Source organism: Martes martes (genome assembly GCF_963455335.1).
Source record: "Martes martes genome assembly, chromosome: 6".
Lineage (NCBI taxonomy): Eukaryota > Metazoa > Chordata > Mammalia > Carnivora > Mustelidae > Martes > Martes martes.
Genome location: NC_137893.1, coordinates 100,110,639 through 100,136,381, shown reverse-complemented (window position 1 = coordinate 100,136,381; position 25,743 = coordinate 100,110,639). Strand labels below are relative to the sequence as shown.

The window sequence follows — 25,743 nt, the reverse complement described above, 5'->3', positions numbered from 1 at the left end:
ATATTTTACATTATGTAACTAAAAATACAAAAGTTAAAACTCCATGGCCACTATTACCTTTTACCCCCATCATTCATGACTTCTATCAGGTCTTGGCAGAAATTAGTAATGTATTATCTCTAACCTCCTTCTGTCTCTTGTGTAGGAAAGGGTGGGTTTAAAAACACCCACAGATGTGAACTGGTCATTAGAAGAAGTAGGAAATAAATGTTTCTTAGGCTTAGAAGTAGTACAAACTTTTAACCCTTGTCAGTTGCATATCTGGGACATATGATTAACTCTGTAATAGGCTGCCCATTACAGATATTCCTCCCATCTCATCCTCCCAATTTAGTTTAAATGTTATCTGGTAAATTCCTTAATAGACAGTGGACTTCAACTGAGTTAAATCAACATATTACCTGTGTATGTGTGTGTGCACACATGATATTTAAAACATTAATAGTGACAGACCAAACAACAGCCCAACAGCGACCCATAACTCTGAGTAGATAGGACCCAGTGCAAGCAAATTTAAGCTGAAAGAGAATATTATCCTAATACTTAGCACTGACTTTCACTGAGAGCTGAGAAGGCAATGTTAACAGTTAGTATGAAGGCACTAAACACCTATTAGGTGATGAGTGGGTGGAGCTGGTATGGAAAAGGAGAGCAACATGTGCCAACTCCACTTTACTAATAGCTTTTAGGAAACATCTCAATTGAGAAAAAGGCAGAACAGAGGTTATAAAGACCTACAGAGCTGCAGAGTGATCATAGAGGCAGAAGACAGCTGCAAATTACATCAGGGAGAGATTTCAATAGTGGGAATGAAGGGATAGAAATTAGCATTCAGTGGGGCACCTGGATGGCTCAGTGGGTTAAAGCCTCTGCCTTCGGCTCAGGTCATGATCCCGGGGTCTTGGGATGGAGCCCCGCGTTGGGCTCTCTGCTTAGCGCGGAGTCTGTTTCCTCCTCTCTCTCTCTCTGCCTCCTCTCTGCCTACTTGTGATCTCTGTCTGTCAAATAAATAAATAAAATCTTAAAAAAAAAAAAGAAATTAGCATTCAGTGCCTACTATGTGTAAGAAAAATACAGACACACACGTCTGTGTACTTCTGTATATGTAATATTATACATAAGATTTCTATAAGGCCCGTAATATCAACTTAATTTTCAAATAGAAAAAACAGACTTAGAGAGTTCAATAACATGCAAATGGTCATACAAGAAGCAAGAAGCACACCTGGACCGTTGAATGTTCTCCTCATTTTTCATATGGAGACAACAACAGAGAAGATAGAAGCATTCCAGGTTAAAAAGAAATCATGATATCTTTGAATGCAGAAGTAAGATAGGTAGAGACTTGCTCATTTCCTCCAGCTGTTTAATGCTTGAATTGACTAGAACCCACCACTCCATCCAGTTTCAACTCAAGGAAAAATAAGTAGGAATAACATCAAATACATCCCTCTGAGTGTCCCCAAGAGCCCTCCCCCCCAACACATATTAATTTTAAAAACATAATATTGTTCAAAATGTACTGGTCAAATAATTGAATGCATCTATTTGGCTATAGTACAAGACATACTTAGGAACAGGTTATATGTGGCATAATTTTGAAGATACTGGAAAAACACTGTGTCCAAAAAGAACTCTGTCCTATCATCTTTCCTGTGACCTAAAATTCTATAAGTAGACATGCATTTGTCTTTTATTAGAATGCATATATTCATGAAATTTAATATAGGGTAACTTTTGTCTTATTTTGAATGACTTGTGTTGCATTTTTTTTTCCAGAAAAATGCTTTTCATCACTGGGAAGAAACACATGATACAGATGGGAGAAGGGACATAATGAGAGAAAAGAACTGTGGAAAGAAGAAAAAGAGGTGGAGATGATCAAGGCTTTGTCATTCTGCTCAGGGCATATCCTGTTACATCATTTTACAAAAGGACATTGTAGGGGAAATGACTTTCTAACTGATCGCATTATATCTGAAAGTTCAACAAGGTTGAAATTTTCCAAGTAGTCAGTTACATGAAAGTGCAAATGGTGAGTAGACCTGAAGGGTCAGGGATTACATCTGCTGCCTACACTGTGGTCTTTCACCTTCATACCTAATAGTTGCCTCTTTATCTTGCATGAATAATATGATTCCTTGTCCTACCACTCTATGCATAAAATTACTTTTACCAAAGGGGCAAAAAAGCAATTCTCAATCTAATCCGTTTTGCAAATTTGACAGTGATATCAAAGAGCAGGAAGTTGTCTGTGAGTAATGAGACACTGATCATTTGTTTAAATGTCAAACTTAAACTTCATCAACTTTCAGGGAATATGTCAGTAAAGAATGGGTTTCAGTTCAACCAGAGAGGATTTCTGTGTCATTTAGTCCTGAAGAAAATAGCTGTCAGTATCTTGAGAGCCCAGTGCTTTGAGTAAATTTTTCTTTTTAAGCTGAATGGAACTGGCCATTTCAGCACTTGGGGCTGTGGACAGTGCTCTTTTCCTTGACATTACAAAATACATAGAGGTGTTCTCTTCTTGAGACTAAAACACTCCTCAGGCTTGCAAACACGTACCTCTAAACTATGCAGTTGGAATATAAAGACTAGGCATCAATATTCTGTATAAGGCCAGAATAAAGTAACAGCAAAGGGAAACAAATTTCACCACAGAGATTAAGCCTGAAATAAAAATTAGGGAAGGGGAATAGTTGTGATTTGCAGCTATTCCTGCAAAACAGGTCAAATTTTTACTGCAATGCAATAACATTCCTCTCTGGATAGAATTTTGTTGGAGACAATGACAGAGCCATTAACCCTTCATGGTAATTTATTAACAGTGGACATAGATGCAAGAGAGAACAGGAAGTACATTTAATAGGCTTGCAGAAAACAAGGAGCAAAGAATTCATTCTCTCTATGCTTTCTAGCTCTAGAGTGGAATACCAATGGAGAATTCTGGATCTGAGCTCTGAAGAAATGCAGTTGAATCTGAATTATGTTCTTTAATAAACCATTTCATTTCTCCAAGTCTTGTTTCTTCTTCTGTCAATTGTGGGTTATTTTGAGGTTTAAATGAAGGTATATGTAAAGGAGTCTGGCACATGGTAGGTACTCAATGAATGCTCAATTTAGACTACTTACTTATCACTAAGTGTTGGCATAACACTGGCGTTATGCTGGCGGCTATGTGTTTTAATAGTTGTAACTCTAAGAATGGATTCCAGGAAGGGAAACAAGAAACCATTATTATTAACAGAATTACCCTTATAACAAGCGTGTTATAAGCTTGTGTTATAAGCGACCCTAAGCGTGCGTATTTTCACCTTCTTCCACCTTGTTTGCATCACCCAAAGATTCCCTTTATGTTTACCTTTAAAACATCAACAAAATAAAAGTAGCCTGAAAATAATACAGTATTATTTAAAGAAGCAAAAAGTTTTCAGAGGATTGGTATCTCTCTTTAAAAAATAATATTCTACCAACTCTCCAGAATGCTTCTCAGTCACATACTACCAACTACTCTGTCTGCTGAATTGGTGAGAGAGTACTTTGAATGCTTCCTACCAGACTGACACATTTGGGGAGAGAAGGTAAAAATCAGATTAGTGCTGAAAACGGTAAGTTCCTTATCATCCTCCATTGCAGCTACAGATTCTTTGCTTTGGACTTCAAAGCCACTCAGCCTATCTCACCTCACTCATCTTCCCTTTTTGTAACTGAAAATCAAGAGCATCTTATCCTAGCTTCCCCCCCAAACCCAGTCTCCTCCTGTCATTTTTAACAGATTGCCTCCACACTGCCCTCTGTATTTGAAACGCCTCCCACTCTCCATTCATCAAGGTACACTCTCCTTCCATTCACAATTCATGTTAACTCGTCCCTCCCTTCCAAAGCTCCTTTTAAGTGGATTCCCCAGCTGCCCTAATAAAACTACATCATCCCAGCCCCATACCGCACTGTACCCCCTCCCCAACACTCAAATTGTGCCAAGCTCGGAAGCCCATGGGGAAATCTGTCTTTGCATACAAACTCAGAGACAAATAGGGATTCTAGCGTTTAGCTTGGTCTTGTCTTTGGACAATAAATAAATAAATAAATAAATAAATAAAAAATAAATAAATTACGAAATTTCCCCAAGCCTGGCAACAAGCATGCTTGGGGGTGGGGGGGAGTGGCTGAGTGGATGAATGATGAATGGATGGATAGGCGGATGAATGATTGAGATCTCTTTGGTACTTTTCTCAGATGCCCCTCCTTCTTGCTGGCTCCTGGCATGGTTCCTGTTTAATTTAGCTTCAGTGCGTGAGTGCACCTCCGTGCTTCGCCTCTGTCTCCGCTCCCTGCCTTTTCATTACCACCTCCAGACAGAGCCTAACCTCCTCGCCAAAGGGCACTCTACCTAGCTCACAAATCCTTTGTGACTCCAATGGCCACTGAGAGCTTGCTCCTTAGGAGCACGGCTTTGCCCTCTGCCAGCTTTACCTCTCCAGAAAGCCCCCGAAATCCCCGACTACGTACGTTACACAAAAGGATGACGAATTTCCCTATACTCAACAAAATCCACCTGGAGACACTGTCCTTACCCCGCTCTCGCCACCTATAACCGAGATGATCGCAAAAGAAACGCGCTTCCCCTCTTCTCCCTGAAGAAAAAGAAATTACCATTCCAGGGCTTGGTCCTGGTTCCGAAAATCAGAAAACTTTTTTTTTTTTTTTTTTTAATAGAAAACCCCACCCGGAGAGCAGCGACTGCTTTGTTTGCATCCCAGGGGGAGGGAGGGGTCTTCAGAGCCTTTGCAGCCTGGGGCGGAGGGGACGTGACAGCCCTCTGGAGGGCTGCCCGGGACCAGACTCACCCAGGACGTTCCCAATAAGAGCCACCACGAACACGATGATGTACCCGGCAATCAGGACCCACTCATATTCTTTCGGGTGTAGGTATTCCCTCCACAGGTACCGCAGGAATTCCTCGTCGTCATAGTCGGTGGGGTTCAAAAAGGGCTCTTGAGTTTCATTCAGCTCCGAAGCAGATGACCAGTTGCGACAAGGGGGGGAGTCCTCCAATTTGGTACCGGACATCACGGGCTCGAGTCCGGTTCCGCTCAGTGCCGCAAGCCGCTCTTCGCCTGCCCCATGAGCACTGTGATTTGCGGTGCGAAAGGCGGCGCGGAGACGCGAGAAGGGGCTCCAGAGCAGAAAATGACGTGAAAAGTTACTGAGCCAATGCCTCCGGAGTCTTGTGCCGGGCAACTTCTGCGGCGGCTTCTCTGTCTTCCAGACGATTTTGCACCGCGAAGAGAGGTGGCCGAGGAACTAGGGACCGGGCACTGGAGGCTGCAGCAATGACACCGGGAGGAGAAAGCTACCTCGGGCTCGGCTCAGGCTCAATTACTGCTCATTCCAGCACTGAGTCCGCAGCTCACAGCCTCCACCCGCGCTGAGGGAGAGCGGAATCCGAAGGGGGTTGGGGGGTGGTGCGAGAGTCATAAAAATTGTTTTAACCTATTTCTCCGTGGGTTAAATCTCCCGCTTTTCTACTTCTCTCTTCCATTTCTCACGTGCAATTTCCATAACCCATACACAGACATGAGTAGGTCTATGGAAATAACAAGCATGTTCACTTATGGTTAATATAGATTTGTTGATGCATTTGCCTTTTTAATGTCAACATAAAAGTAATGAAGAGGAGCCCCTGTGTCCCTCAAGCAGGACTGTGCAAAAGTCATTTCAGGCAAACATTTTCACATTTGTTTGGCTTTGCCAACTTAGCACTTCCTGAATCTTGAAGATATCACCTCTACTCTCCCTTGTCCAAACTGGGGAATGAGACCATTTTTTGAATTGAAGGATATATTTAGCTGGAATTTGTACTTGCAACACCAAGTGTCGTAAGAAACACAGCAGCAAAACTGAAGGACACAAGGGTCATAAATGTGTGAAGGACACAAGGGTCATAAATGTGCTAATAGTTAATGTTGTCAAGCAAAGGGGACATCCACATGTTAAACAGATTCTTAGGATGCTGTAGTAGTGTAAGCAGAGATGCTCTCTGGTGAATACCACACCCCACTGGTCTTTCTTCTTACTGACTCAGGGCTGATGTCACCTGCCACTCTCTAATGTAATTGATTTAGTTTCTAAGAAGAATATTTTGGGATTCATCACAGTGTGAGTCCAGGATCCTTTCATTCTCAATATCCACAATAGGAATATAGCATTTGATTATATTCTAGACATGGGAAGGGCCTCTAACATCACCAAGCCTGAACTCTGGTTAATATTAGAAGCCTTCTAATACATTCCTGACGTTTTCCCAACTAGTTTGGATGGACCACCTCAATTTATAAGACTTCCACCATTATGGGACTGCTCTGAAGGTGAGAAAACTTTTCCTTCCATTAAAATAATGTCTTAAACCAACATCTAATTTTCTTAGTCTTCTACCCTCAATACCTAATTTGCTTCTTGGTGCTACACGGATTAAGTCTTCCACATGACAATCCTTCACATATTTAAAATAACTATCACAGTCCCCTTCCCTTTCCTCCACTTTTCCCCTGATGCAACAAATATCTGTATCTAATTATCTTTTTCAAATGTCACAAGACACGGCTGGTTTATATTGAGTGTTAAGTCAATCCTCCTAGCCCTACCGTAGTCGTAATTCTTCACAGTTATTTTGTACTTTATAGTTGAAAAATTTTTTCATACACATTATTTTAAAACCACTGAGGGGCTGACCTGACTAGCCTGTTTTACAGATGAGGAAACTGTTTTGGAGAAATTAAATGATTTACCAAAGGTCAAGTGACTAATCTGTGACAAGACCATCCATCCAGTTCTTCTGATCCTGGTTGGTGTTTCTATTATTCTACAGATGTCATATTTCACAAGAAAGACTATTGTTACATTTTTCCCATCTGCACTAGTCATTTTTATTAAAGATTTGTTTGAGAGAAAGAAAAACAGAACCTGAATGGGGGGAGGGGCAGAGGAAAGGGGAGAGGCAGGCTCCCCACTGAGCAGGGGCTCCATCCCAGGACCCTGAGATCATGACCCGAGCCAAAGGCAGACTGTTAACCCACTGAGCCACCCAGGTACCCCAAGCATTAGTTATTTTTTAAGAGAAGAAAATAAATAGGCATTTGATTTCTTTGACAAATATTTACTTAGTGTTTCTATTCTACTCTCAGTGATACAAGTTAAACAAGGTTACCACTCTCATGTACTTTACTTTCTAGGGAAGTTAGAAAGGGAACAAATCAACTAATGAATGCATAAGAAAATAATAGAAAGGGATAAACATTATGATGAAAACAAAATAGGGTGAAGTGATGGTGAGTGGAGCATCCCAAAGGCCATGTTAGAAACAGATGGTCAAAAAGGCCTGTGTGAAGAGGTGACAGTTAAATTGGATACCCACATGATGTATGCATATATTAATTTTGTTAATTTGGGGTTTAACGAGATCTTAAATACTGCTGCTATTATCCAAAGCATTAGCCATTTCACCAGACCTCCTGTCATCAGTAAATTTAACAAGCAGGCCTTCTGTGGCTTCATTCAGGTTCACTGGTACAAATCTGCTAACTTTAACCTGTGGTATAATGTGTCCCTCTAATTTATTAATGTCTTTTTTTCCTCTTCCATGTATAATTCGTTTAAAAATGGGAAAGGTTGTGGCTACTCTAGTTGCAATCTATATTCATTAACATCTTCAAATTTCTTATCCTAGACAATTCACAAATATGGACCCAATATGCTGTTTTCTGTACTCAGTGCATTTAGGGTTATCATGTGTGTGGCCCTTCAACTTGTTTATAACTAAGTCTGTTCTTTTTAAGTCCTCTACCTGCAATTAATCAGCACTCTTTACTAAAAGTATAAATAAGGAGAAAGGAGAATAGTCTCAAGATTTTGTTCTGATATCTGCTTTTTGTTGTGACAAGCCTGGATTGATCTTGAAAAGTATTCCATTTCTTTCTGTCCATATATTGGGCGTTTTATTTTAAATACATGGTACTCTATTATCATACAAAAATTCACCCAAATCTTCAAATTATTATTTTATGTTTTGTAAACATGTTAGAGAGATAAATATTACGGTACTCATTTTGATGTGATGTCCTACTTTAGATCTCTTGATATCTTTTAAGGCATTTGAAAATAATTATTAATTCTATAGGTATTGTTTTCTTCACTTCAAAATATTTCTTTTGGATGTATGGAAAAGGAGTCAGTCCAATATGGCATGACAATTAAAAAAAAAGTCCAAATTTGTGTTGTGATGACTTCTTAAGATTGTTATTTTTAGAACAGTGTCTGGTATATAGAAGGAATCTGAAAATGTTTGTTGAATAAAATTTAAAACTATGTAATCAAAAGGTGTAAATATTATGTGCTTTACATGTCAATTCCTCTAAGTGTTTGTATTTAAAAAAAAAGAGAGAGAAATGTAGCTCACAATAGCCTGAGTTTAACTACCCATCTTATATCTTTTTCTGTTGCTTTTAGTTCTTTGACTAAACTGAATATATTAAAAATGAGAAAGAAAAAGAAAATAAAACTCAAAGTCAGATTTTTTTCCCCTCAGTGGTAGTGGTTAGGTTGTTCAGAGATCTCAGATTACTAGGATTGTCCCAGATTTTATATTCTTACTCCTGATGCCAGACTATACTTTTCACAGCCTATAACTTTATGAACCCATTTCATGAAATATTTCTGAGTATTCCCTATGTGCCCAGGAGTTTAGTTAAGAGCTGGAGGCATAAAGATCAGTAAGACAGAGTCTAGCCTCAATGATCTTACAGTGCACCAGAGAATTGGAAATATTATGATTATAGAATCACTCTGGGAGTTTCTAGGGTAGAAGGACGCAGAGAGTGTCATGAGAACATAAAAGAACACCTAATTCAGCCTGGAGAAAACCAAAATGGATGGCTCCCCCACAGGGAAAGTCACTCTTGAGCTGATTCCTTTAAGAGAAAGAGCTTACTAGTTGGTTAGGGATGGGAAGTGTTCAGGCAGGGAGGGCAGGATTTCCTGAAGACTTAGAAGCAGGAGAAAACATGGAGCATATAGACAAAAGCAAGGTAAAGTGAACAAGGTCAGGCTTTCTCCACATCTCTGGCAATGATGTAGAAAATGGATTACAGACGGTAAGACTGAAGACAGGGTACTAGGTAGGAGAGTAGTTTAATAATCCTGTCACAAGGGAGATAGTGGTTCTAAAGATTGAGAAGAGATGGGTGTTATTTAAAAAAAAAATGGTTTGAATAGATATCATCCAGAATACAGCAATCTTGTTTTACTTTCTTGAAGAAGGCTGATTACATGGTAATAGGATGTTTGAAGTTTATTTCTCTGTTTTGCTGTGTATTTTGAATAATAAATTGAAGAAAGAAACAGAGAAATGTCCCCTGATTGAAAAGAAGATGTTTTCCTTCCTTCTTTTCTGTTGGAAAGAAAATAAAATCAAGTCTGAGCACTCTCCATAATGACTGTACTGAGCTTGCATATTATACCCCAAATAAATGCATTAGTTTTGCAGGAAGTTATCTGACATCTCTAGACTCCAAACACCACATTTTCTTATAATATGGCCTTGCTAAATCTTTCTGGAAAAGTCCCTGGTCCATGGGAGGGCCTAACAATCTGTTTTTCAAGAAAAATAAGGGAAAGGGACCTCTGATAACTTATTCCTCTTAGGAGAAACTCTTGAGTGGGTTACTGAGGATGAAACAACTTCATGCCCTAGAAGACTGAGACTTTTTTTTTTTTCCAGGTAAAATGAATTTATTTAAAACAAGATATTATTTTATTTTTTATTTTTATATGTATATATATGTTATTTTTACAACTTAAAATTATATTAGCTATGACAAGGCTCATAGCAGCAATGTCCACAAAAACCAAACTGTAGAAGGAGACAAGATGCCCTTCAACAGACGAATGGATAAAGATGATGTAGTCCATATATACAATGGAATGTTACTCAGCCATCAGAAAGGATGAATACCCAACATTTGCTTCAACACGGATGGAACTGGAGGAGCTTATGCTGAGTGAAATAAGTCAAGCAGAGAAAGTTTATTATTATATGATTTCACTTATTTGTGGAACATTAGGAATAACATGGAGGATATTAGGAGAAGGAAGGAAGGGGAAAATGAAGGGGGATAAACCAGGGCAGCGATGAACCATGAGAGACTATGGACTCCAAGAAACAAACAGGGTTTTAGAAGGGAGAAGATTGGGGGGGGCAGGTTAGCCTGGTGATGGGTATTAAGGAGGGCATGTATTGCATGAAACACTGGGTGTTACACACAAACAATGAATTCTGGAACACTACATCAAAAACTAATGATATATTGTATGGTGACTAACATAAAAAAAAGACTGAGACATTAATAATCAAAATTACATGTTGCAAAGTACCATAAAACATTTCTGTCTCTTTTTCTTCTCATCCTTCTTTTACTCCCCCCCCCCCTTATTTACTTGTGTCTTATTTCAGACTAGGTTCTCTCTGTTCCTTCTTGCATGATCAGATCTGACATGTTCCCTTCATGGTTCTTTGATTCAACAATCTATGAAAGTCATGCTCTATTCCTATCCTATGTTGAGCACAGATAAACACTGTTCTGCTTTTATTCAGGTTTTGTCTCATGAAAAGCATAGAGGAGTAAGCCAGTAATTTAATTTAGTAAAACAAATGCCCTTATGTGTACATCTAAGGAGATCTGAAAGTGAAGGAAAAGACATTTACTCTGTCAGAGTGGGGCCAAGATGACTATTGGAGATGTTACCTAATCTCATAACTGAAGAATGGAGAGTGGTAACCTCCAGTGGGAGGGATTGGAGAGACAGTTGGTAACAGAATGGAAGCCAGTAACTCTTTTGTGAGACATCATGAATAGTCAGCATTCCGATGAGTGTTTACATGAGCTAAGCCCTGTGCCAAGCACATTGCGTTTATTAACTAAATTGATCTTCACAACTCTACGAGGTAGGTCTTGTTAGTTATCACACTAATTTTATACATGAAGAAAGTGAGACATGGAGAAGTAACTTTCCCAAGGTCACACAGCTAGAAAGTGGCAGGGTCCTCGACCAGAGTGGTCATGATCCAATTCAGGAAATGTGTATTTTTTTGCCATTACTCTGTTCTGTTCCTATAGTAAAGAACCAAAAACTTTGCAGTATGGTGAGCTGTTTCTGTTATTAGTAGTAATAATACTATAAAATTTTGATTCTTAAAGAACACATTTGTAAAATTATATACATTTCATATATTTTAAAATTTCCAGTTATATTTTAAGTAACATTGAAGAACAGGATTTCAGGGGACATTATTATGCCCTTCAAGGTAAGGTCTCTCCAGAGAAGATCAATGTCCTTCTATGTGCTCTTAGGTATAAATGGTTTTGTTCATACTATACACTTAAGGGCATAAATGTTGTCTATTTCATCTTTTTGCACCCAGAACCTAGCACAACACTTTGAATGTAGCTACTCATTAATCACTACATGTTGATCAGGACTGAACTGAATTGAGAAAGAGATTCATTTACAAAAAGTGATTTTTGTGAAAAATTGTATGTACCTGTCATGTTGGTTCGTAGGAAACCATGGAAATTCCTGAAAATGTAAATATATTATTGCCTATTACTATGAAATATTTAGCTTAGAAAGGACTTAATCTGTTTGTCCATTGTCCTACTCTATTAATTCACCTCTTTCCGTAGCCTAAAGGTCCTTTTTCCCTTTTACAATGGCAAATGGTTAAAATGGGAGAAAAATAGGGAGTAGAGAAAGATATAAGTTTCAAAGCAATCCTATAGTAAAGTGCAGGCTATAACTTTTGGGGTGCTTACCCATTCTAGGTATCCTTCACTGAGAACTACTCATTACTCTCAGCCACTCTGAAAGATGGCCTCCCAGGAAGGAGAGTACTAGTGCAAGACCTGCCTTTCCAAACATCAGTCCCTGGACTGCACGAGATCCTGCTATGCTCTTGGGCTTGGGTTCATTGAGATACCACTATGTTCTTTCAGCAAATATTACTCTTTTCTTGGGCTCATTTGACTGGGCTTCCCTGCCTTGAAAATAACAATACTTGGCTGAGATAGTGGAAATTTACTCTTAAGTAAGCAGTGGACTTGGCATGTAACCATTAAGGCACATGATCTGATTTTTATTATAAAATACATCATTCATTTTTCTATGTCACAAAAGTTAATCTTATTAGATATTTTTAAAGACTTCATTTTTTTGAGGGTAGTTTCAACCTCACAGCAAAATTCAAAGGAAAGTACAGATTTTCCCATATACTCCCTGCCCTCACACATGCACATCCTGTCCCATCATCAACATCCCCCAACAGATTGGTACATTAGTTACAATTGAGAGACCTACACTGATACATCATAATCACTCAAAACCTGAACATAAGTTTTCAACTTCTTTGGGAAAGAACCAAGAAGAAAATTGATGGATCATATGGTAGGGCTATATTTAGTTTTATAAGAACTCACTAAACTGTGTTCCAGAGTGACTGTACCATTTTGTATTCCCACCAACAAGAATGAGAGTTCCTCATATTCCATACTCTCACCAGCATTAGGTGTCATCAGTGTCCTAGGATTTGGCCATTCTAATGGATATATAGCGGTATTTCGTTATTTTAATATGCATATCACTGATAACATTTGCTGTGGACCATCCTTTCATATGAATTTTTTGTCACCTGTATATTTTCTTTGGTGTGGTGTTTCCTAATGTGTTTGGCCTATTTTTTAATCAGGTTTTGTATTGTTTTGTTAAATTTTGTTTTGTTTTTCTTTCTTGCAAATCCCCCAGGTTTAGGTATTCATTTTTAAAAATTGTATTACTGAAGTATAGTTGGTAGACTAATGTTATATTAGTTTCAGGTGTACAACATAGTAATTTGACAATCCTATACATTACTCAATGCTCACTACAATAAATGTAGTCATCATCTGTCATCATACAATGTTATTATATCTTGTTGAGTTTTAGGAATTTTTTGTATATTTTAGATAATAGTCCTTTATCAGATGTGTCCTTTGCAAATATTTTCCCAGTATATGGCTTTTCTTCTCTTTCTTTTGTTACTGTCTTTCACAGAGTAGAAGTAATTGATTTTAACAAAATCCAGTTTATCAATTATTTCTTTCATGCCTTTGGTACTGCATCCAAAAAATCATAGACGTGTCCAAGGTCATCTAGATTTCCTGCTGTTATCTTCTAGAAGTTTTATGGTTCTAAATTTTATATTTAAGTTTGTGATAGAGTTCTGAGTTAATTTTAGTGAAGGGTATAAGGCCTATGTCTAGATACATTTTTTTGTTTTGTTTTATGTGTGAATGTCCAATTGTTCCAGCATAATTTGTTGAAGAGACTGTCTTTGCTTGTTTCACCTTTGCTCCTTTGTCAAAATCAGTTGACTATATTTACAAGGGTGTTTCTGGGCTATTTTTTTCCATGTCTCTATCTGTTCATTACTTCAGTAATAATCAGTCTTTTAAAAAATTTTTTATTTATTTGAGAGAGAGAGAGAGAATGAGAGAGAGAGAGAGCATGAGAGGAGAGAGGTCAGCGGGAAAAGCAGACTCCTTGCCGAGCAGGGAGCCAGTTGTGGGACTTGATCCTGGGACTCCAGGATTATGACCTGAGACAAAGGCAGTCGCCTAACCAGCTGAGCCACCCCAGGTGCCCCAATAATCACAGTCTTGATTACAATAACTTCAGAGTAATTCTTGAACTCAGATAGTGTCTGCCCTCCAACTTTGTTCTTTATTCAATATTGTGTTGGCTATACTTCCCCTATGCCTCTCCATATAAACTTTAGAATAATATTTTGATAGCCACAAAATAATTTTCTATGATTTTAATCGGAATTTCAGTGAATCTATAGATCAAGTCAGGTAGAACTGACATCCTGGTAATATTGGGTTTTCCTATCCATGAACATGGAATGTCTATTTATTTAGTTCTTTGATGCCATTTATCAGAGTTTAGTAGTTTTCCATATATATATATATATATATATATATATATATATATCTTGTATATATTTTGTTAGGCTTATATTTAAATTTTTAAATAATTTTTTTTTAATTTTTAAAATTTTTAAAATTTTTATTTTAAATTTTTAAGTAAATGTTCTTTTATCTTTTTTTTTTTTTAAGATTTTATTTATCTGACAGAGAGAGATCACAAGTAGGCAGAGAGGCAGGTGGGGGAGTGGGGGTGGAAGCAAGTTCCCTGCTGAGCAGAGAGCCCAATGTGGGGCCTGATCCCAGGACCCTGGGATCATGACCTGAGCCGAAGGCAGAGGCTCAACCCACTGAGCCACTCAGGCACCCCAATGTTCTCATATCTTTAACTTCAAATTCCATTTGTTCATTGCTGGAATGAAAAAAAAAAAGCAATTACTTTTGTACATTAAACTCATACACTGCAGCTGTGCTATAATTGCTTATCAATTCCAGGAGTTTTTGTTGATTCTTTTGCATTTTCCATAGACAAAGTCACCTATAAACATTAGTGAACAATACCAGTTTTATTTCTTCCCAATCTGTATACATTCTCTTTCCTTTCCCTTTTCTTGTTTACTTACTTGTTATGTTTTTTGGTAGACAATCTTTAAGTTGAAGTACTCTTTATTCCTGGTTTACTGAATGTTTTTATCATGAATGGGTATTGGATTTTATCAAATGCTTTTTCTGCATCTATTGATATGATCATGTGATTTGTTTTTAGTCTTTTGATGTGATGGATTACATTACATGCAATTTGAATGTTGAACTAGCCTTGCGTACCTGGGACAAATCATACTTACTTGGAGCATATAATTCTTTTTTATATTTTTGGGATTTAATTTGCTAAATTTTTTTGAGTATTTTTGCATCTAAGTTCATGAGAAATATTAGTCTGTCATTTGGTTTTCTAGCAATGTGTTTGTCTGGTTTTGTAATTTGGGTAATGCTGGCCTCATAAAATAAGTTAGGAAGTATTCTTTCTGCTTTTATTCTCTGAAAGAGATTTTAGAAAATTCTATTTCAGCAAATATACATGGTACATAATCTATATTATGGTGAAAGATATCCAAGTATTGAATTCTAATGATAAAAGCAACTCTTCAAGCTTTTACTCAGCTAAAAATGCAGTCACTGTATGGCATAGTGCCACTGTGAAAACTTACGTTGAGTGAGAATCTCCTTTTGTTGTTATTGTTTATTTTCTAATAGAGATAAAATTCATGTAACATAAAGGTCACCTTTTTAATAATTTTACATTACATAAACCAGTGGTTTTAAATATATTTATAAGGGGCAACCATCACCACTACCTAATTCTGGAATATTTCCATCACCCCAAAGAAAACCCATATCCTCCATTCATCTATCCTCCCATATGTTGGAATGTGGGTTTAATTCTTCTGGAAATTTCCTATAAATTGAATCACAAGATATGTGAGCTTTTGTTTCTGGCTTCTTTTATTTAGCATAATATTTTCAAGGTTTATCCATGTTATAGCACATACCAGTATTTTTTTTTTTCTTACGGCTGAATAATATTCTATGGTACGGATATATCACTTTTATTTATCCATTCAGAAGTTGATGGATTTGGGGGTTGTTTGCACTTTTGGGCCGGTATAAATATTGCTGTTCTAAAAACCCACGTAAAAGTTTTGGTGCGAACTTATGGCTTCAGTTCTAGAAACTAAATACCTAGTAGTATTATGGTAACTCTATTTTTTTTTTTTTATTTTTTTTTTTTTTTTTTTTTTTTTTTTTTTTTTTTTTTTGGTAACTCTATTTTTTAAGGAATTGTTAGACTGTTTTCCACAGTGGCTATACTCTTGTACATTACCACTAGCAATGTATAATTTTTCCAACTTCTCCACATTCTTACAAATATTTGTTATTTCTATTTTTTATTATTATTGTAGGTGTCCTCATGGATATTCAGTGGTATCTCACTGTATATTTAATTTCTATACCCCTAATGACTAATGATGCTGAACATTCTTTCATATTCTTCTTGGCCACTGTTCATTCTCTTTAGAGAAATAGCTATTCAAATTGTTTACCTATTATTTCTTGGTATTTTTTTGTTGACTTGTAAGCATTTTAAAAAATATATTGTGGTTACGAGACTTATCAGACATGATTTATAACTCTTTATGCTTAATATATTCTTTGATGCAAAAAAGATTTTTATTTTAATGTTCAATTTATCTATGTTTCATTATTCTTGCTTGGTATTACATTTAAGAAGCTTTTGTCTAATCCAAGGTCACAAAGATTTACACCCATGTTTCCTTTTAATATTTTTATTGTTTTAGCATTTACATTTAAGGCTCTGATCTATTTTGAGTTAATTTTCATATGCAATGTAAGAAAGAGGTCCAAAATCATTCGTTTTTATGTGGATATTGAATTGTCCCAGCACCATTTGTTGAAAAAGCTCTCTTTTTTCCCCCGTTGAATGGTCTAGGTACTCTTGAAAATCAATTAGACATAGATTAGTGGGTTCATTTTTGGACTCTGAATTCTCTTCCATTGATCTATATCTATACTTAGACCAGTATAGCAGTGTTTTGATTACTGTAGGTAATCAATTACTGTAGGTTTGATGTATGTTTTGAAATTGAGATGGCTAAGTCCACCAATTCTGTTCTTTTGTAAGATTATTTTGACTATTTGGAAGCTCTTGAAGTTCCATGTTAATCTGGGGATCAACTTGTACATTTTGGGGAGAAAAAGGAGAAAAAGGCAGTTTTGTAATTTTAATAGACACTGCACTGAATTTGTAGATCAATTGGCAGAGTATTGCTATTTCAATACTGTCTTCCAATCTATAAGCATGGGATGTTTTTCAATTTAATTAGATTTAGTTACTTTCAACAATATTTTATTTCGAGCCTATAAAATTTGCAATTATTGGTTAATTCCTAAGCATTTTATTCCTTCTGATATTATTATAAGTGGAATTGTTGACATTTTTATTTTTTTATTTTATTTTTTTCAGTGTTCCAAGATTCATTGTTTATGCACCACACCCAGTGCTCCATGCAATACATGCCCTCCACCCACCACCACCAGGCTCACCTCGCACCCCACCTCCTTCCCCTCCAAAACCCTATTTGTTTCCCAGAGTCCACAGTCTCTCATAATTTGTCTTTCCCTCCGATTTCCCCCAATTCACTTAATTACATTTTTAGATATTTCATTGCTAGTGTATAGAAATACAACTGATTTTTGCATATTGACTTATGTCCTCAAACTTTTGAGAACTCATTATTAACTCTGGTAGTTTTGCATGTGTGGAATCTTTGCATTTTTCTATATGTAAGATCATTTCATCTGACAAAAATAGTTTTGCCTCTTCCCTTCAAATCTAGATGCCTTTTCTTTTGCTTAATTGGCTAGAACTTCCCTGTACAATGCTGAATAGAATAAGTGACAGTGTACCTCCTGGTATTTTTCCTGACCTTAGGGGGAAAGCTTTTAGTCTTTCACCATTAAGTATGATGTTAGCTGTGGGTTTTCAAAGATGTTCTTTGTCAATTGTGGAAGTTCCCTTCTATTCCTAGATCACTGAGTATTTTTTGTCATGAAAATGTGTTAGATTTTGTCAACTTTTTTCTATATGTATTTGTATGATCTTGTATGGTGTTTTTGTTTTGTTTTGTTTTGTTTTTCCTTATGTTATTACTATGGTGTACTGCACTGGATGATCAAGTTTAACTAGTGTTGTGTTCCTGGCATAAACCTCAATTGTCCATGTATATTATACTCTTAATAAATTGCTGAATTCAATTTGCTAACATTTTCTTGAGGATTCTTGTATCTCTATTGATAATAGATATTAGTCTGTAATTTTCTTTCTTGCAATATTTTTGTCTGGCTATGATATCAGAGTAGCTCCAGCCTCACTGAGATATTCTGGTTTTGTCTTCATTTTTGCTATTTACTAGTTGTTTGAAACTGAGGAAGTCACTCAACAACTTAAAGCTTTAGAATCCTCGTCTCTGGATGAAAAATAACTACACACAGATTATTGTAAGGGTTAAATGATCTTACTATGTGTGGCTTGTAAACTGCCAATCATAGTCTCTATATCAAATTGCAAGAAGTGTTGATGTAGGAGTTAAGAATAACAGCAAGGAGTGGAAGGGTAGAATTAGAAACATATGTACCTTCACCAGGATTATATACAGGTTATTTCTATTGGTTTTCATTACAGCATCCATAAAATAAGTTATATTCATTTGTTTGTGTTTCAATAACCACATTAACAACAATAATATAACTATAATGATAAAATAATATATTACTAACACTGTACATATTGAGTGCATACTGTCCACATTTATTAACTTTTTTAATTCTCATAACCTCACAATGAAGATGTCATTATTTTCCCTCATTTTCTAAATGAGTATGGTACAGGAATACCTCAGAGATATTGTCCATTTGGCTCCAGACCATTGCAATATAGCACTTACTGCAATAAAGCAAGCCAAGTGCATTTCTCAGTTTTCCAGTACATATGTAATTTCCAGTACATATGTAATTTCCGGTACATATGTAGTACACTACATACTATAGTCTCCTAAGTGTGCAAGAACATTGTCTTTCTTTTTTTAAACTAAATTTGCCTTTTAATAATGGGAGCAATTTGCCATTCCAGAAATAGTTAGAGGGAAGAAAAATTGTCCCTATAAAAATAAACTCATCAAAATTATAAATATTAAAACTTTTTTTACTTCTGCAATTTAAAATGCTGGCCTGCAATACTACCCCCTTCATTTAGCAACAGTTTTGTACCATCATATATTGAAGAGAAAAGAGTATTACAGCAAAGCTTAGTTTAACATAAGAATCTGTACAGTGATTTTTAAACATCTTTGGCCTTAGTGGCCTTTCTTCTTTTGTGCATGAAAAATGCTGCTGCAGTAACCAGCGTTTGGGAGAGAACATCAGTATTCAAAGAACTTAATTGTGGAGCATAAGGAATAACACGGAGGACATTGGGAGATGAAGAGGAGAAGTGAGTTGGAGGTTTAAAGAAGAAAGCCATCTCCATAACATAAAAGAACAAGGTGAAGCAGCAAATGCTGATGTAGAAGCTGCAGTAGGTTACCCAGAAGATCTAGCGAAGAGGATTATTGAAACTCTAGACTAAATAGCAGATATTCAATGTAGAGAAAACGTCCATTATTGGAAGGAGATGCCATCTAGGACTTTCATAGCTAGAGAGGAGAAATCAATACCTGGCCTCAGCACTTCTAAGAACAGGCTGACTCTCTTGTTAGGAGCTAATGCTCCTAGGGGATTTTGGAGGGAGGATTATTTATTTTAGTTCTTTATTAAATATGCAAAATATACAAAATTACAAGTGTATATTTCCTAGGAGAAACTGGAGGGGGAGACAAACTGTGAGAGACTGCGAACACTGAGAAACAACCCGAGGGTTTTGGAGGGGAGGGAGGTGGGGGTTTGGGAGAGCCTGGTGGTGGGTATTATGGAGGGCACATATTGTATAGAGTACTGGGTGTGGTGTATAAACAGTGAATGCTGGAACACTGAAAAGAAATAAAATAAAATAAAATAAATTAAAAAAAAGAGAACTATGTATTGATAGAATTCCAGTACAGCAAGTTTTCCAAATTGCAACTTGTGTTGCACATAACAGTGAGCGAGGCTCTGGATACTACAGCCGAAGATGCATATTTTAGACAATCTATATCAAATAAAAAACAAAATATTTTTCACAGATAGACATCAGCCACTACTTGAGGTTCTAACAATCTTAATCAGTGAAATAGATGCTTGACACAATATAAACTTAATGGGTAGGTAATTAAAAGACCAGGTGTTTGGTAACAGTATACTCAAACTCAAGCATTAAGTCTTAAAAAGAACAATGCACATACTTTAATTAAAAATGCTGTATTTGCTAAAAATGCTAAATACCATCTGAGTTTCTAGCGAGGCATCATCTTCTTTCCAGTGAAGGGTCTTGCCTTGAAGCTGATGGCTGCTGACTGTTCAAGGTGGTGGCTGCTGAAGGCTGAGGTAGCTGTGGCAATTTCTTAAAATGAGACAACACTGAGGTTTGCTATGCCAATTGATTCTATCTTTCATGAGCAACTTGAAGCATGTAATGCTGTTTGGTAGCACTTTACCCACAGTAGAGCTTCTTTCAAAAATAAAGTCAAAGCTCTCAAACCCTGCCACTGCTTTCCCAACTAAGCTATGTGATATTCCAAATCTTTCATTGTCATTTCAACAACTTCCCAGCATCTTCACCAGGCATAGACTGCATCTCAAGAAACCACTTTCTGGGGGTGCCTGGGTGGCTCAGTGGGTTAAAGCCTCTGCTTTCAGCTCAGGTCATGATCTCAGGGTCCTGGGATCAAGCCCCGCCTCGGGATCTCCGCTCAGCAGGGAGCCTGCTTCCTCCTCTCTCTCTGCCTGCCTCTCTGCCTGCTTGTGATCTCTGTCTGTCAAATAAATAAAATATTAAAAAAAAAAAAAGAAACCACTTTCTGTGCTCATCCATAAGAAGCAACTCCTCATTCATTTAAGTTTGATGACAAGGTTGCATTTCAGTCATATCTTTAGACTCCACTTCTAATTCTTGTTTTCTCACTCTTTCCACCAGGTCTTTCCTCTATGAAGTCTTGAACCTCTCAACATTATCCATGGGGGGTTGGATTCAACTTCCTCTAACTTTTGTTATTGCTGATATTTTGACTCCTTCCCATGAATCATTGATATTCTGAATGGTACCTAGAACAGTGAATATTGTCCAGGAGCTTTTCAACTTACTTTATCCAGATCCATCAAAGGAATACTATTTATGGCAGTCATAGCCTAAGGAAATGTATTTCTTACATAATAAGACTCAGAAGTCAAAATTACTCCTTGATCCAAGGGCCGCAGAATGGATGTTGTATTAGCAGACATGAGAACATTAACTTTGTCCATCTCCAACAGAGTTCTTGGGAGACCATGCACTGTCAATAAAAGGTAATATTTTGAAGGATTTTTTTTTTTTTTTAGCAGTAGGTCTCAACAGTGGGCTTAATATATGCAGTAAACCATTTTATAAACAGATATATTGTCATCCATGTTTTGTTGTTTTATTTATAGAGCGTAAGCAAAATTGATTTAGTGTAATTCTTAAGGGCCCTAGGAATTTTGAAACGGTACATGAACATTGGCTTCAATTTAAACTCACCAGCTGCATTAGCTCCTAACAAGAGAGTCAGCCTATTCTTAGAAGTGCTGAGGCCAGGCATTGACTTCTCCTCTCTAGCTATGAAAGTCCTAGATGGCATCTCCTTCCAATAATGGACGTTTTCTCTACATTGAAAATCTGCTATTTAGTCTAGAGTTTCAATAATCCTCTTCGCTAGATCTTCTGGGTAACCTACTGCAGCTTCTACATCAGCATTTGCTGTTTCACCTTGTGCTTTTATGTCATGGAGATGGCTTCTTTCTTTAAACCTCACAGACCAACCTCTGCCAGCTTCAAACTTCTGCAGCTTCCTCACTCAGTCTTCATAGAACTGAAGAGAGTTAGGACCTTGCTCTGGATTAGGCTTTAGTTTTAAAGAATGTTGTGGCTGGTCTGAGCTCCTGGCCAGACCGCAAAAACTTTCTTTGTATCAGCAATAAGACTATTTGCTTTCTTATCATTCATGTGTTCACTGGAGAAACACTTTTAATTTCCTTCAAGAACTTTTCCTTTGGATCCATTCACAACTCGGCTATCTATTTGGCACAAGAGGCCTAGTTTTCAGTCTATTTCAGCTTTAACATGTCTTCCTCACAAAGCTTAATCATTTCTAGGTTTTCATTTAAAGTGAGAGACGCGCAACTTTTCTTTTCACTTGAACACTTACAAGCCACTATAGAATTATTAATTGGACTAATTATCTCTCTCAGATAATAGGGAGGCCTGAGGAAGTGGAGAGAGATGAGGGAATGGCCTTTGGTAGAGTAGTCAGAACACACATAACACTTATGGATTAAGTTTACTATCTTATATGGGTATGGTTTGTGGCACCCCAAAATGATTACGATAGTAACTTCAAAGATCACTGATCACAGATCACCATAACATATGACAATGCTGAGAAAGTTTGAAATATTGCAAAAATTACCAAAATGTGACACAAAGATACAAAGTGAGCAAATGCTTTTTGGGAAAATGGTGATGGTAGATGTGCCTGATTCCAGGTCACCACAAACCTTCAATTCATAAAACCACATTATTTGTAATGCACAGTAAAGTGAAGCCCAATAAAACAATGTATGCTTGTGGCTGGCGGTGAATTGCTGGTTTGTATGTGGATCTATTTTTAATTTTCTAAGGAAACTCCATATTATTTTCCATACTGCTTGGACCAATTCACATGTCCACCAACTACATATCGATATTTCCTTTTCACCATGTCATCACCAGTTACCACCATCTCTTATCCTCTTGGTGATAACCATTCTAATAGGTATGAGGTGATATCTCATTAAAGTTATCGTTTGCATTTCCCTGATAATAAGTGATATTGAGTATCCCTTCATATGCCTATTGGTCATGTTCATGTTCCCTTTGGAAAAAGTGGCAATTTATTTATTTATTTATTTTTAAAGATTTTATTTATTTATTTGACAGACAGAGATCACAAGTAGGCAGAGAGGCAGGCAGAGAGAGAGGGAGAAGCAGGCTCCCCGCTGAGCAGAGAGCCCGATGCGGGGCTCGATCCCAGGACCCTGAGATCATGACCTGAGCCGAAGGCAGAGGCTTTAACCCACTGAGCCACCCAGGCGCCCCTGGAAAAAGTGGCAATTTAGTCCTTTTGACTACTTTTTTTTTTTTTTTTTTTTTTTTTAAGATTATTTATTTATTTATTTGACAGACAGAGATCACAAGTAGGCAGAGAGGCAGGCAGAGAGAGAGAGAGAGGAGGAAGCAGGCTCCCCGCTGAGCAGAGAGCCCGATGCGGGGCTTGATCCCAGGACCCTGGGATCATGACCTGAGCTGAAGGCAGAGGCTTTAACCCACTGAGCCACCCAGGCGCCCCTGGAAAAAGTGGCAATTTAGTCCTTTTGACTACTTTTTAATCAGATTGCTTTTTTTGTTGTTGTTTTTAAGTTATAAGATTTCTTCCTTTATTTTGAATATGAACCCCTTACCTGATACATTGTTTCATAGTCTTTCGTCCAATCTGTAGATTGTCTTATATTTATTTAATTACTTAAGAATTTATTTATTTATTTGAGAGAGAGAGAGCAAGTAAGAGGGCATAAGCAGGAGAAACAAGAGAGGGAGAGGGAGAAACACGCTCCTGGCTGAGCAGGGATCCCAAAGCAGGGCTAGATCCCAGGACCATCTGAGCTAAAAGCAGAGGCTTAACTTATTGAGCCACCCAGGGACTCTATTATTATTTTATTAATCTTTTCTCATACTGTGCGGTTTTTGAGTTTTCATATAGTCCTATTAATTTTTGCTTTTGTGTTTTAGCTATCAATAATTTTTTTAGGTTTTTATTTAAATTTCAGTTTGTTAACAGTGTAATATTAGCTTCATGTATACAATATAGTGATTCAACAATTCCAAACATCATTCAATATTTATGATGAATCCTTATCACCTATTTAATGCATCCTCCCACCCACTCTGGTAACCATCACTTTGTTCTCTATAGTAAGAGTCTGTTTATCCAGTTGTGTCCCTGTCTTTCTGTTTTTTCTTTGCTCATTTGTTTTGTTTCTTAAATTCCACATGAGTGAAATCTTATGGTATTTGTCTTTCTCTGATGTATTTCACTTAGCATAATACTATCTAGCTCCATCCATATTCTTGCAGATGGCAAGATTTCATTCTTTTTTATGGCTGAATAGTATTCCATTATATAAATATACCACATCTTCTTTATCTACTTATCATTTAACAGAGACTGTACTATTTCCATAATTTATCTATGGTAGATAATGTTGCTATAAACATCAGAGTGCATGTATCCTGTTAAATTAGTGTTTTTGTATTCTTTTAGTAGATACTTAGTGCAATACTGGATCATAGGGTAGTTCTAGTTTTACCTTTTTGAGGAATCTCCATACTGTTTTCCACAGTGGCTGTACCAGTTTGCATTCCCACCAACAGTGCAAAAGAGTTCTCCATTCTCCACATCCTCACCATTACCTGTGGTTTCCTGTGTTGTTGAGTTGAGCCATTCTGACAGATATGAGGTGATCTCATTGTAGTTTTGATTTTCATTTTCCTGATGATTTGTGGTCCTCTGATAATACAAAATTGCAACAAAATTTTGAGACACTGTCCCATATACTGCCTACTCAAAGTATAGTTCTCAGACCAGTAAACCAAAATCACCTAAGAGCTCGCTAGAAATGCAGAACCATGGGCCTTACCCCAGACCTACTTAATCTGAGTCTATATTATTAGTAATATCTATAGGTGATTCATATGCATGCTGAAGTTAGAAAAATACTGATTGAAATTTAGAAGATAAATTAAACAAAATTCCAAATTTTGCAAATAATATGTGCAGAAAACAGTTTAGGCAAAAATATTGGTATCAAAATTGTCTGTAAATTAATGTTCAGGAGAAAAGAAAAGCCTTCATTTTTTTTTCCCACTAACCTTTACCCTAACTTGGTATTCTGATTTTATTAATCAAATGTCAGGTGCTTTATCTGCAAGATTAATTATTCCAACTTCTTTCCAATAAGGCATCTTACATTTGCCCAAGACTCAATTAGCATTTTTGACCTTGAAATGTCAGTTTTGTTATAGATATGTATTGCAAAAATTAATATCTGCAAGTCTTTTTCAGTGTAGTAGTAAGAATTTTATAACAATGTGATACTTTTTGCTATTATGTGAATGAATTATTGCTTTACGTTAATGCGAGTATCCTTTTTTCAGCTTTTATGACATTCACACTAGATATTTTATGTTGTGTGTTGTTGCTTTCTGAGATAAATGTTGAATATATGGGGCACTGGGTGGCTCAGTGGGTTAAAGCCTCTGCCTTCGGCTCAGGTCATGGTCTCAGGATCCTGGGATCGAGCCCTGCATCGGGCTCTCTGCTCAGCAGGGAATCTGCTTCTTCCTCTCTCTCTGCCTGCCTCTCTGCCTACTTGTAATCTTTGTCTATCAAATAAATAAATAAAATCTTTAAAAAATGTTGAATATATGTCAATTCCAAACAAATTTCGTGATTATTCTCTATTCTTCAGTCATTTATTAACTTGGAAATGTTTGCTGTTTGTCTACATGTACCAAAACATTTCACAGAAAGTTTTTTTATGAAGTCTATACAACTAATACTATATGCTATTCATCTTGAAATTAGGTGTATATAAAGCAAATATGAACTGACCTAAAAAGGAGAAATAGATAGCAATACAATAATAATAGGGAATTTTAATACTCTCCACTTTCATCAATGGATAGATTGTCCAGACAGAAAATCAATAAGGAAGCATTGGACTTAAATGACATGTTAGACCAGATGGACCTGGCAGACATTTATAGACAAGCCATCCAAAAGCAGGAAAATACACATCATTCTCAAACACACATGGAACTGTCTCCAAGACAGATTATATGTTAGGTCACAAACAAATCTTAAAAACTTGAGAAGATTAAAATCATAACAAGCATCTTTTCTAGTCACAA

At 36.8% G+C, this 25,743-nt stretch overlaps 1 protein-coding gene across 1 annotated transcript in view; it reads right to left on the bottom strand.

Moving 5' to 3' along the window:
• HCRTR2 (hypocretin receptor 2) overlaps nucleotides 1-5,070 on the bottom strand; it is a gene marked incomplete at both ends in the record, with an annotated part of 109,038 nt that extends 103,968 nt beyond the window's left edge. The window contains one exon of the mRNA XM_080807046.1: nucleotides 4,848-5,070. Within this exon, the coding sequence (XP_080663172.1) occupies nucleotides 4,848-5,070 (223 nt within the window). The remainder of the gene's footprint in view (nucleotides 1-4,847) is intronic.
• Between the last annotated feature and the right edge of the window lie 20,673 nt (nucleotides 5,071-25,743).